The sequence below is a fragment of the Takifugu rubripes genome, chromosome 5, assembly GCF_901000725.2.
Source record: "Takifugu rubripes chromosome 5, fTakRub1.2, whole genome shotgun sequence".
Classification (NCBI taxonomy): Eukaryota; Metazoa; Chordata; class Actinopteri; order Tetraodontiformes; family Tetraodontidae; genus Takifugu; species Takifugu rubripes.
The window spans coordinates 14,337,183-14,349,682 of NC_042289.1; the positions used below are offsets into that span (position 1 = coordinate 14,337,183).

The 12,500-nt window shown below is 52.0% G+C and overlaps 2 protein-coding genes across 4 annotated transcripts in view; both read right to left on the minus strand.

Moving 5' to 3' along the window:
• LOC105419304 (caskin-2-like) overlaps positions 1 to 5,432 on the minus strand; it is a 19,215-nt gene extending 13,783 nt beyond the window's left edge. The window contains 3 exon segments of the mRNA XM_029836549.1: positions 1,708 to 1,759; positions 4,218 to 4,469; positions 5,151 to 5,432. Of these exon segments, the coding sequence (XP_029692409.1) occupies positions 1,708 to 1,759; positions 4,218 to 4,311 (146 nt within the window). The 5' untranslated portion in view covers positions 4,312 to 4,469; positions 5,151 to 5,432.
• Positions 5,433 to 8,267: 2,835 nt separating this feature from the next.
• The window catches only part of LOC115249884 (basic proline-rich protein), an 8,405-nt gene continuing 4,172 nt past the window's right edge, over positions 8,268 to 12,500 (minus strand). For 2 of the 3 annotated variants that reach the window (XM_029836414.1, XM_029836413.1), the window contains exons 3-4: positions 12,182 to 12,275; positions 8,268 to 8,756 (exon numbers count right to left, since the gene is read on the minus strand). In XM_029836414.1, the coding sequence (XP_029692274.1) occupies positions 8,642 to 8,756; positions 12,182 to 12,275 (209 nt within the window). In that variant the 3' untranslated portion in view covers positions 8,268 to 8,641. Of the gene's footprint in view, positions 8,757 to 11,656; positions 11,826 to 12,181; positions 12,276 to 12,500 lie in introns of those variants that run through there. The other variant, XM_029836415.1, reaches the window with a different exon arrangement.

A 12,500-nucleotide genomic window follows, 5' to 3' on the forward strand; every position in this document is an offset into this window, starting at 1 on the left:
AGAGTCCAGTCAGGGTCCAGTCAGGGTCCAGTCAGAGTCCAGTCAGGGTCCAGTCAGGGTCCAGTCAGAGACCAGTCAGGGACCAGTCAGGGTCCAGTCAGAGTCCAGTCAGAGACCAGTCAGAGTCCAGTCAGAGACCAGTAAGGGTCCAGTCAGAGTCCAGTCAGAGTCCAGTCAGGGACCAGTCAGGGTCCAGTCAGAGACCAGTCAGGGACCAGTCAGGGTCCAGAGTCCAGTCAGAGACCAGTCAGGGTCCAGAGTCCAGTCAGAGTCCAGTCAGGGTCCAGTCAGGGTCCAGTCAGAGACCAGTCAGAGTCCAGTCAGGGTCCAGTCAGAGACCAGTCAGAGTCCAGTCAGGGTCCAGTCAGGGTCCAGTCAGGGACCAGTCAGAGTCCAGTCAGGGTCCAGTCAGGGTCCAGTCAGAGTCCAGTCAGGGTCCAGTCAGGGACCAGTCAGAGACCAGTCAGGGTCCAGTCAGGGTCCAGTCAGGGACCAGTCAGAGACCAGTCAGGGTCCAGTCAGAGTCCAGTCAGAGACCAGTCAGAGTCCAGTCAGGGACCAGTCAGAGACCAGTCAGGGTCCAGTCAGGGTCCAGTCAGGGTCCAGTCAGAGACCAGTCAGAGACCAGTCAGAGTCCAGTCAGAGACCAGTCAGAGTCCAGTCAGAGTCCAGTCAGAGACCAGTCAGAGTCCAGTCAGAGACCAGTAAGGGTCCAGTCAGAGTCCAGTCAGAGTCCAGTCAGGGACCAGTCAGGGACCAGTCAGGGACCAGTCAGGGTCCAGTCAGGGACCAGTCAGGGTCCCAGTCTCTGACCTCCCCCGAGGCCAGGCCTGACCAATCAATACATCACACTGATCAGCTGATCAATACCAGGAGCAGGAACAGCAGGTGCCCACCAGGGGGCGCTAATGGGCTTCGTGGCATGGGGAGACAAAATAGGCGAGGCTCATAGTTTAAACCTTATTATTATTATTATATATATATTTTATATATTATATACATTATATACATTAACACCGTTCCCCTGCAGTGATCGTCAGTAGGTAGCTGACCCGGTTCCACCCGGTTAGTGGAGCCCCCCTCTCATGGACCGCGCTAGCTTCATTAGCTTTTACGGTCCGTTTCCCCGACGCGGTGGAAGGTAGCGCTAACAGACCATAACTGTGGGCAGGTGAGCTGCACCTGGACGACCCACGTGTGGCGAGCAGCAGAACCCAAACCACTGGGACACACAGGAGCCCCGTGAAAGGGCCCCGGTGACCCCTGGAGCCCCGGTGACCCCTGGAGCCCCGGTGACCCCTGGAGCCCCAGGGACCCCTGGAGCCCCGGTGACCCCTGGAGCCCCAGGGACCCCTGGAGCCCCGGGGACCCCTGGAGCCCCGGTGACCCCTGGAGCCCCAGGGACCCCTGGAGCCCCCTGGAGCCCCGGTGACCCCTGGAGCCCCGGTGACCCCTGGAGCCCCGGTGACCCCTGGAGCCCCAGGGACCCCTGGTGCCCCGGTGACCCCTGGAGCCCCAGGGACCCCTGGAGCCCCGGTGACCCCTGGAGCCCCGGTGACCCCTGGTGCCCCGGTGACCCCTGGAGCCCCAGGGACCCCTGGTGCCCCGGTGACCCCTGGAGCCCCGGTGACCCCTGGAGCCCCGGTGAACCCTGGAGCCCCGGGGACCCCTGGAGCCCCGGTGACCCCTGGAGCCCGGATCACTCACCCGTCTGAGTCCTGGTAGTTGATGTTCAGTCTCTTAGTGGATCCCAGCAACTCTGAAAAGAGACAAACCAGCCTGGTCACCATGGCAACCAGTGTGTGAGTGAGTGAGTGAGTGAGTGAGTGAGTGAGTGAGTGAGTGAGTGTGTGAGTGAGTGAGTGAGTGTGAGTGATTTTTTTTAACGAATCAACAAGATTCCACTAAAATCTCCACTGATCCTTTGTGCTAAATGCTAACAAAGCTAACAGAAAATGTAGCTAACTGAGGCTAACAGTGCTAAAGGGCCAAATTCACGCTAACTACTGAGCGCTAACTGTTAGCCTGTTCAAACTGAAACACTGACAACATGAAAACTGATCGATCAGAGAGAAAAATCAATTCAGATTCTGACAGGATCAAAACAAACAACAACAAACGAGCAACAAACATCCAGAGCTAAAGGTGAATAACAGATCACCAGCAACAATAATCTGCTCTCTGGCCTGTGTGGACGTGTCTGTGCAGCGTTGTGGGAGGAGCTTCATGTGTTGCTGCTTTATCCCAACACACATCTCAGCTCTTGTTGCCCCCCCCCCCCTCCCCCCCCCAGCATGTGACCGGGCCTGCCCGAGTGAGACGGGCCGGCGCCGTCACTCTCAGGAACACAGATAAGAACACGCATGAAGATCTTTCAACCCCACATGATGTCACCAGACAAGGTGGCTGCAAGATGTTATGGCCTGGAATCAGGCCTGGAATCAGGCCTGGAATCAGGCCTGGGACAGGTCTGGAATCAGGCCTGGAATCAGGCCTGGAATCAGGTCTGGGACAGGTCTGGAATCAGGCCTGGAATCAGGCCTGGGACAGGTCTGGAATCAGGCCTGGGACAGGTCTGGAATCAGGCCTGGGACAGGTCTGGAATCAGGTCTGGAATCAGGTCTGGAATCAGGCCTGGAATCAGGTCTGGGACAGGTCTGGAATCAGGTCTAGAATCAGGCCTGGGACAGGTCTGGAATCAGGTCTAGAATCAGGCCTGGGACAGGTCTGGATCACACTCAGACAAATGTAAAAGGAAGTTGCTGCTTCCTGCTGCGTTCTTTCAGGGAGGAACCAAAGTTCTCTCCTTCAGACGGAGCTGAAGAGTCACTGCCAGAGGTTCTCCAGGACCACTAAAGTCCTCCAGAACCACTAAAGTCCTCCAGGACCACTAAAGTCTTTCAGGACCACTAAAGTTCTCCAGAACCATGAATGTTCTCCAGGACCACTAAAGTCCTCCAGAACCACTAAAGTCCTCCACGACCACTAAAGTCTTTCAGGACCACTAAAGTTCTCCAGAACCATGAATGTTCTCCAGGACCACTAAAGTCCTCCAGAACCACTAAAGTCCTCCAGGACCACTAAAGTCTTTCAGGACCACTAAAGTTCTCCAGAACCATGAATGTTCTCCAGGACCACTAAAGTCCTCCAGAACCACTAAAGTCCTCCACGACCACTAAAGTCTTTCAGGACCACTAAAGTTCTCCAGAACCGTGAATGTTCTCCAGAACCACTAAAGTCCTCCAGAACCACTAAAGTCCTCCACGACCACTAAAGTCTTTCAGGACCACTAAAGTCCTCCAGAACCATGAATGTTCTCCAGGACCACTAAAGTCTTTCAGGACCACTAAAGTCCTCCAGAACCATGAATGTTCTCCAGGACCACTAAAGTCTTTCAGGACCACTAAAGTCCTCCAGAACCATGAATGTTCTCCAGGACCACTAAAGTCCTCCACGACCACTAAAGTCTTTCAAGACCACTAAAGTTCTCCAGAACCATGAAAGTTCTCCAGAACCATGAAAGTCCTCCAGGACCAGGAGGCGGTTTGACCTCCACACGCGTGTCAAACAGCCGTGTTTGTGGGCGGGGTCATGCTCCAGCCTCAGAACCACATTCCAGCAGCATGACGTCATCAGCATTCCAACATCCCAGTGGATTTTACAGAAATGATTCCAGAGGTTGGGGAGCCGCTGAGGATTCTGGGAGCCTTTTTTAGCATTTGCCACAATTCCGACCTAAATTAGAGCTTCTGGGAATTCCAGGAAACGCGAGACGACTCGCCCCGACAGGCGCCCAGGAGGATTCTGGGAAGTCACGGACGCTCGCCACTCCCACCTCACGCTCTGGTTTGTTGTCACTTGGGCTGCGTTGCCGACGGTCTGGTGCTGAGGTCACATGACCCGCGCCGACCGGGATAAAAGGTGATTACGTAACGCGGAGAATAGAGGGAATGAGCGGCGGTCCGCTGCTCCGCTGGGGAAACACAAAGAGCGTTCCCATCAGGGACGGAGCGGCGCCACCTGGAACTGGGTCACGCTCCAATCTGGACACGTGAGCGCCGCCATCGATCTGTGGCGCACCAAATGGGCGGAGCAACTCGACGACCCCGAACCTCCCAGACCCAAGGATGGGAGGACGCTGACCCCTGACCCCAAAGCCCGCCAGGAGAGCGCCAGCCGAGAGGGCGGAGCTTCCAGGAGTGTCGGCAGGTACTTACTGTTCCTGTTGGTCTTCAGCTTGGCGAGCAGCTTGTGGGCGGCCTGCAGGTCTGCGCTCTTCACGGCCTGTAGGAGGTCCTGCTCCTTCCCCATGCTCCTCCCCCTCCTCCAGCCAGCTGTTCTCCCAAACGCCGCCGCCACCGCCGCCGCCTCAAAGCTTCATGTTGAGGGTTCCCACAGATGTGTTCAGGTGAGGCTCCGCCCCCTCGCCAAAGGGGGGCGCACCAAATTCTTGGCGATGATGTCACTTCCTGCAAATTGACAGAGACCAGAGTGGTTTGGAGTGGGTGGAACATCTGAGCGAGCCTCAACCTTCTGGACCTTTCCGAGGTCGGAGCGGCGCTCGCTGGGACGTGGACACGCCCCACGTGCCCCAGATATGTGCCAGAACCAGGAGCCCTGCGTGGTCGCCCAGCCCCGACCCGGTCCTGCTCCTTACGTAAGAGGAGCTGTCAGAGCCTCTTACAGGCTTCTCCTCCCCCGGGCGTCCTGCGTTCTCCTCTCATCCGTGAAGACGAGGCCTCGCTCCATCATCGCACCCAGCAGGTCCGACCCGATCAGGAACATCTCTCTCACTATTGTTGATGCTCTTCTTCTTCTTCTTCTTCTTCACCTCGGAACCTTCTGAACCAACAGACGTGAACATCAGAGAGCAGAACCCAGATCTTCAAAGGCCCGTGAGGAAGTCCTCCATCTCCAGAACCTTCTCTGGTCCATCTTCAGGGTCCAGTGACTGTTAATCCGGTTTCCGGAACGCAGCGGCCCGTCTGGCTCCGCTCGGCCGCCGCTCGGCCGCGGGGAGGCGGCAGGAATCTGGCGGAAACACCGCCAGGACCCGCAACCTCCTCCCGCTCCGCCTCCGCTGACCTTTGGACCGAACCGCTTTTGTTGAAGTGGTCCAAATGTTGAGACACCGGGAATATCAAACTTACTGTGTTTGCTCGAGTCCTCCAAAGTTTCCGGACCGGAAACTCCCGAGAATCGCTCCAGACGGTATTCCACAAGCAGGAGTCCGCTCCGCTCCGTCCCTCCTGCTGTTCTGGTCCCGAAGAGTCGCCCTGCGTGAATCCCACCGCAGATTACAGACGTGCGGGGCTCCGGGCTGGGGGGCTCCGGGACTTTTGGGTCTCTGCCGTCGCCGTTACTCCAGACTTTCCTCCTCACCAGGAATCCCACATTCCCTCCGCTGATCACCGCGGTGTCAAGTTACCACCAACACTGACGCAACTTCCGGCCCAGACTTTCACAATAATCACTGAGCGTCGTTGCGGAAGTTCATGACAACAAAGTGTAAACACAAAGGGACACATGTTCGCTGACTAGTTTACATCTAGAACCGAGGAGCACAGCTAAGGTTGGAAATGTGACCCACATAGAGTGAAGTCCAGTTTGGATGGAACCCTCTGGCGTCGGTGACCCTTCCCCGTGGTCATCGTCAGATCCGAACGTTTTTAGCTCGCTTTTCCAAGCGCAGGCAGTCGTGCTTTTATTTTGTAGAAGGACTCGTTCATTTCCACTACAGATCCGTTTCCGTTCTGCAACTTCGTAAAGTTTCCGACCCCTCCCGCCACATTATTGTCCGGATTTTATGGAACGGAACACATTTGATTTCACTCTGAAAAACACTGACATTTTCTCATTTAAATTCAAAATTTTACAGTTTAGATCGTTGACATTTCCAGGGACCTGTCTGACCCCTCTCTGACCCCTGACCCCAGGGTCACAACGGCAGCCGTCAGTTATCTTTGTTATTGCTGCTGTTTGTTGTCACTTCCGGTCTTTTTGTCTGCCCTTCCTGTTGACTTGATTTAACCATTGTTCCAAGCGCCCAGCTGGAGGCCCTTCACAGGTAGAACCTGATGATCTCCTCACGGCCAAGAACATAGTTCATCCTGCTTCATCATTCTTCATCATTCTGACACAACCTCCCTCATTCAACCCTCCCACCAAAGCAACTGATGTCCCCGAATATCAAACCCAGCACAGAACCTGAGGGACTCACCTGGACTCTGGTACTCTGATGATGATGATGATGGTGGTGGTGGTGGTGATGATGATGATGATGGTGGTGATGGTGGTGATGATGGTGGTGATGATGATGATGATGGTGGTGATGATGATGATGATGGTGGTGGTGGTGGTGATGATGATGATGATGGTGGTGATGATGATGGTGGTGGTGATGATGATGATGGTGGTGATGATGATGATGGTGGTGGTGGTGATGATGGTGGTGATGGTGGTGATGATGGTGATGGTGGTGATGATGATGATGGTGGTGGTGATGATGGTGATGATGGTGGTGATGATGATGATGGTGGTGATGATGATGATGGTGGTGGTGATGATGATGATGCTGATGGTGGTGATGATGGTGGTGATGATGATGATGGTGGTGATGATGATGATGGTGGTGGTGATGATGATGATGCTGATGGTGGTGATGATGATGATGGTGGTGATGATGATGATGGTGGTGGTGATGATGATGATGCTGATGGTGGTGATGATGGTGGTGATGATGATGATGATGGTGGTGATGATGATGATGATGGTGGTGGTGATGATGATGATGATGATGGTGGTGATGATGATGGTGGTGGTGATGATGATGATGGTGGTGATGATGATGATGGTGTGGTGGTGGTGATGATGGTGGTGATGATGGTGATGGTGGTGATGATGATGATGGTGGTGGTGATGATGGTGATGATGGTGGTGATGATGATGATGGTGGTGATGATGATGATGGTGGTGGTGATGATGATGATGCTGATGGTGGTGATGATGGTGGTGATGATGATGATGGTGGTGATGATGATGATGGTGGTGATGATGATGGGGATGATGATGGTGGTGATGATGGTGGTGGTGATGATGGTGGTGGTGATGATGATGGGGATGATGATGGTGGTGATGATGGTGGTGGTGATGATGGTGATGATGATGGTGGTGGTGATGATGGTGGTGGTGATGATGATGGGGATGATGATGGTGGTGATGATGGTGGTGGTGATGATGGTGATGATGATGGGGATGATGATGGTGGTGATGATGGTGGTGGTGATGATGGTGGTGATGATGGTGGTGGTGATGATGGTGGTGGTGATGATGATGGGGATGATGATGGTGGTGATGATGGTGGTGGTGATGATGGTGATGATGATGGTGGTGATGGTGATGATGGTGGTGATGATGATGTGATGGTGATGATGGTGATGATGGTGGTGATGATGGTGGTGATGATGGTGGTGGTGATGATGGTGGTGATGGTGATGATGGTGGTGATGATGGTGATGATGGTGGTGGTGGTGGTGATGATGATGATGGTGGTGGTGATGATGATGGTGATGATGATGGTGGTGATGGTGATGATGGTGGTGATGATGATGATGGTGGTGATGGTGGTGATGATGGTGGTGATGATGATGTGATGGTGATGATGATGTGATGGTGATGATGGTGGTGATGATGGTGATGATGGTGGTGATGATGGTGGTGATGATGGTGATGATGGTGATGATGTGATGGTGATGATGGTGGTGATGATGGTGGTGATGATGGTGGTGATGGTGATGATGATGGTGATGATGGTGGTGGTGATGATGATGGTGATGGTGGTGGTGGTGGTGATGATGATGGTGATGGTGGTGATGATGGTGGTGGTGATGATGGTGGTGGTGATGGTGGTGATGATGATGATGATGGTGGTGATGATGATGGTGGTGATGATGGTGGTGATGATGATGATGGTGGTGGTGATGATGATGATGATGGTGATGATGGTGGTGGTGGTGATGATGGTGGTGATGACATCACTGCCTCTGCTGTAGCTTCAGCCATATTTGTGATGCTCATTTACAACATTAGTTCAGGAAGCTGACAAATAATCATATTGTTTGTGATTTGGACTGTAAACAAGTGAATATTTAAAGTCATTTTTAATGAGAATTTAAAAGGAAGTAAACTTAGAACATTTAGCTTTCAATGCTAATGACCGTTCACAAATGCTGCTGTAACCTGAAGAAGGTGAAGAAAACAACAAGAAGTCTGATGGTGACACTTTTATTCAGGGAGCATAAGAGCGAAAACATAGCTTAGCTTAGCTTAGCTTAGCTTAGCTGCTGAAGATGGCTGACCGGTAAACTCGTGTCACGTGACATCACCCCTGCTGGCTGGCTGTGGAAGCCCCTCCCACTTCAGGACCAGTTCAAAGACACGTCGTTGTGTCACTTCTGTTGTGGTCACAGTGTGGTTGCTAGGCAACAGTACAGCTGGCAGCAGCATCACCAACTGATTCGTTCATCTGAAATCAGTCGCTAAAATCACCTACAAACAAGCTGACTCAGCTAGTCACACGGTATGCTTGTGTGTCACCATGGTGACGGGAGGCAGGGCCTATCATGATGGAGTGGGCGGAGCCTCACAGGGAGTAGAGTTTCAGCTGCTCCTCCATGTCTCCTTCTGTAACCTCCCCCAACACCTCCTGGTTCTCCTTCAGCAGCATGAAGATGGCTGCTAACTGCTCCTGTTGCACCCTGGGAAACCCGTTACACACACACACACACACACACACACACACACACACACACACAGCATACATGCACACCCATATTTCAAAAAATCTCTGAAAAGGGCTTCCAGAATTTATAAAACTTTACTTATACATCCATATCGTATGTGACCACGTGTGTGGCTGTAACATGTACGGCTGTAGCGTGTGTGAGTGTAGCGTGTGTGACCGTAGCGTGTGTGAGTGTAACATGTGTGAGTGTAGCATGTGTGAGTGTAACATGTGTGAGTGTAACATATGTGAGTGTAGCGTGAGTGAGTAACATGTGTGAATATAGCGTGTGTGAGTGTAGCGTGTGTGAGTGTAGCGTGTGTGAATGTAGCGTGTGTGAGTGTAGCATGTGTGAGTGTAGCGTGTGTGAGTGTAACATGTGTGAGTGTAGCGTGTGTGAGTGTAACATGTGTGACTGTAGCGTGTGTGAGTGTAACATGTGTGAGTGTAGCATGTGTGACTGTAGCGTGTGTGACTGTAGCGTGTGTGAGTGTAACATGAGTGAGTGTAGTGTGTGTGACTGTAGCGTGTGTGAGTGTAGCATGTGTGAGTGTAGCGTGTGTGAGTGTAACATGTGTGAGTGTAGCGTGTGTGAGTGCAACATGTGTGAGTGTAACGTGTGACTGTAGCGTGTGTGAGTGTAACATGTGTGAGTGTAGCATGTGTGAGTGTTGCGTGTGTGAGTGTAACGTGTGTGAGTGTAGCGTGTGTGAGTGTAGCATGTGTGACTGTAGCGTGTGTGAGTGTAACGTGTGTGAGTGTAGCGTGTGTGTGTAGCGTGTGTGAGTATAACATGTGTGACTGTAGCGTGTGTGAGTGTAGCGTGTGTGAGTGTAACATGTGTGACTGTAGCGTGTGTGAGTGTAGCATGTGTGAGTGTAGCATGTGTGACTGTAGCGTGTGTGACTGTAGCGTGTGTGAGTGTAACATGAGTGAGTGTAGTGTGTGTGACTGTAGCATGTGTGAGTGTAGCATGTGTGAGTGTAGCGTGTGTGAGTGTAACATGTGTGACTGTAGCGTGTGTGAGTGCAACATGTGTGAGTGTAACGTGTGACTGTAGCGTGTGTGAGTGTAGCATGTGTGAGTGTTGCGTGTGTGAGTGTAACGTGTGTGAGTGTAGCGTGTGTGAGTGTTGCGTGTGTGAGTGTTGCATGTGTGAGTGTAGCGTGTGTGACTGTAGCGTGTGTGAGTGTAGCGTGTGTGAGTGTAACATGTGTGACTGTAGCGTGTGTGAGTGTAACGTGTGTGAGTGTAGCGTGTGTGAGTGTAGCGTGTGTGAGTGTAACATGTGTGAGTGTAGCGTGTGTGAGTGTAACATGTGTGAGTATAGCATGTGTGAGTGTAGCGTGTGTGAGTGTAACATGTGTGAGTGTAGCGTGTGTGAGTGTAACATGTGTGAGTGTAGCGTGTGTGAGTGTAACATGTGTGAGTGTAGCATGTGTGAGTGTAGCGTGTGTGAGTGTAACATGTGTGAGTGTAACATGTGTGAGTGTAACGTGTGTGAGTGTAGCGTGTGTGAGTGTAACGTGTGTGAGTGTAGCATGTGTGCGTGTAACATGTGTGACTGTAGCGTGTGTGAGTGCAACATGTGTGAGTGTAGCGTGTGTGAGTGTAACATGTGTGACTGTAGCGTGTGTGAGTGTAGCATGTGTGAGTGTAGCATGTGTGACTGTAGCGTGTGTGAGTGTAACATGAGTGAGTGTAGTGTGTGTGACTGTAGCATGTGTGAGTGTAGCATGTGTGAGTATAGCGTGTGAGTGTAACATGTGTGACTGTAGCGTGTGTGAGTGCAACATGTGTGAGTGTAACGTGTGACTGTAGCGTGTGTGAGTGTAGCATGTGTGAGTGTTGCGTGTGTGAGTGTAACGTGTGTGAGTGTAGCGTGTGTGAGTGTAACATGTGTGAATGTAGCGTGTGTGAGTGTAGCGTGTGTGAGTGTAACATGTGTGAGTGTAGCGTGTGTGAGTGTAACATGTGTGAGTGTAACGTGTGTGAGTGTAACGTGTGTGAGTGTAGCGTGTGTGAGTGTAACGTGTGTGAGTGTAGCGTGTGAGTGTAACATGTGTGAGTATAGCATGTGTGAGTGTAGCGTGTGTGAGTGTAACATGTGTGAGTGTAACATGTGTGAGTGTAACGTGTGTGAGTGTAACGTGTGTGAGTGTAGCGTGTGTGAGTGTAACGTGTGTGAGTGTAGCGTGTGAGTGTAACATGTGTGAGTGTAACGTGTGTGACTGTAACATGTGTGAGTGTAGCATGTGTGCGTGTAACATGTGTGACTGTAGCGTGTGTGAGTGCAACATGTGTGAGTGTAGCGTGTGTGAGTGTAACATGTGTGAGTGTAGCGTGTGTGAGTGTAACGTGTGTGAGTGTAACATGTGTGAGTGTAGTGTGTGTGAGTGTAACATGTGTGAGTGTAACATGTGTGAGTGTAGCATGTGTGAGTGTAACATGTGTGAGTGTAGCGTGTGTGAGTGTAACATGTGTGAGTGTAACGTGTGTGAGTGTAACATGTGTGAGTGTAGCGTGTGTGACTGTAGCGTGTGTGAGTGTAACATGTGTGAGTGTAGCGTGTGTGAGTGTAGCGTGTGTGACTGTAGCGTGTGTGAGTGTAACATGTGTGAGTGTAGCGTGTGTGACTGTAGCGTGTGTGAGTGTAACATGTGTGAGTGTAGCGTGTGTGGCTGTAGCGTGTGTGACTGTAGCGTGTGTGAGTGTAACATGTGTGAGTGTAGCGTGTGTGACTGTAGCGTGTGTGAGTGTAACATGTGTGAGTGTAGCGTGTGTGAGTGTAGCATGTGTGAGTGTAACATGTGTGAGTGTAGCGTGTGTGAGTGTAACATGTGTGAGTGTAGCAAACATGACTGAGCAGACGTGTTCGGCGGCACATGTTTATTTCAGAGAAGAATCCTGAAAGAGCCAATCAGAAACCTCTGACCACGTTACCATGGAAACAAGGTACCAAGAGGTGAAGTAAAGAAAGAGAAGAAGACCAGAGGGGAGCGAAGGTGAGTCGGGAGCTCAGGTGCTGCTGGACTCAGGAGCTCTGAAAGGAGACACAGGTTGATGCAGCGTCCTGATCCGAAGGAACTTTCTCACAAGGCTTCCAGAACTGGGTTAGCTGTTAGCACCTAGCATGCAGCGTTAGTAGCAGTCCCCACAGGTGGTTCAGCTACAAAGGTCAGCATGACCTTTGACACCACACAGGGTGCAGGTGTTTTGCTAGCAGCTCAATGTTGTTAGCTTGTTGCTCTGCTGTGTTTCATGTGTCCACAGACGAGCGTCTCTGTCCTCAGAGACACAGGAGGAGCACGCAACAGGACACCTAAACGGGCCAATCACAGCCAGCTCTGTCCCTCAGGGAAGCACCTTTGATCTGAAGGGTCGGGGTTCCAAACTCACCTTTGCTCTTCCTCCATCTCCTCCTTCGTCATCAGCATCTCAAACTTGTTCTGTTTCATCCCCGGAGTGAACTTGACTTCAGCCGCGGCCGCGTCTGACACGCAAACACACACAAAACAGGGCGCGTCAGCGGTGCTAGCATGTCAGTGGTGCTAGCATGTCAGCGGTGCTATCATGTCAGCGGTGCTAGCATGTCAGTGGTGCTAGCACGTCAGCGGTGCTAGCATGTCAGCGGTGCTAGCATGTCAGCGGTGCTAGCATGTCAGCGGTGCTAGCATGTGTCAGCGGTGCTAGCCCGTCAGTGGTGCTATCGTGTCAG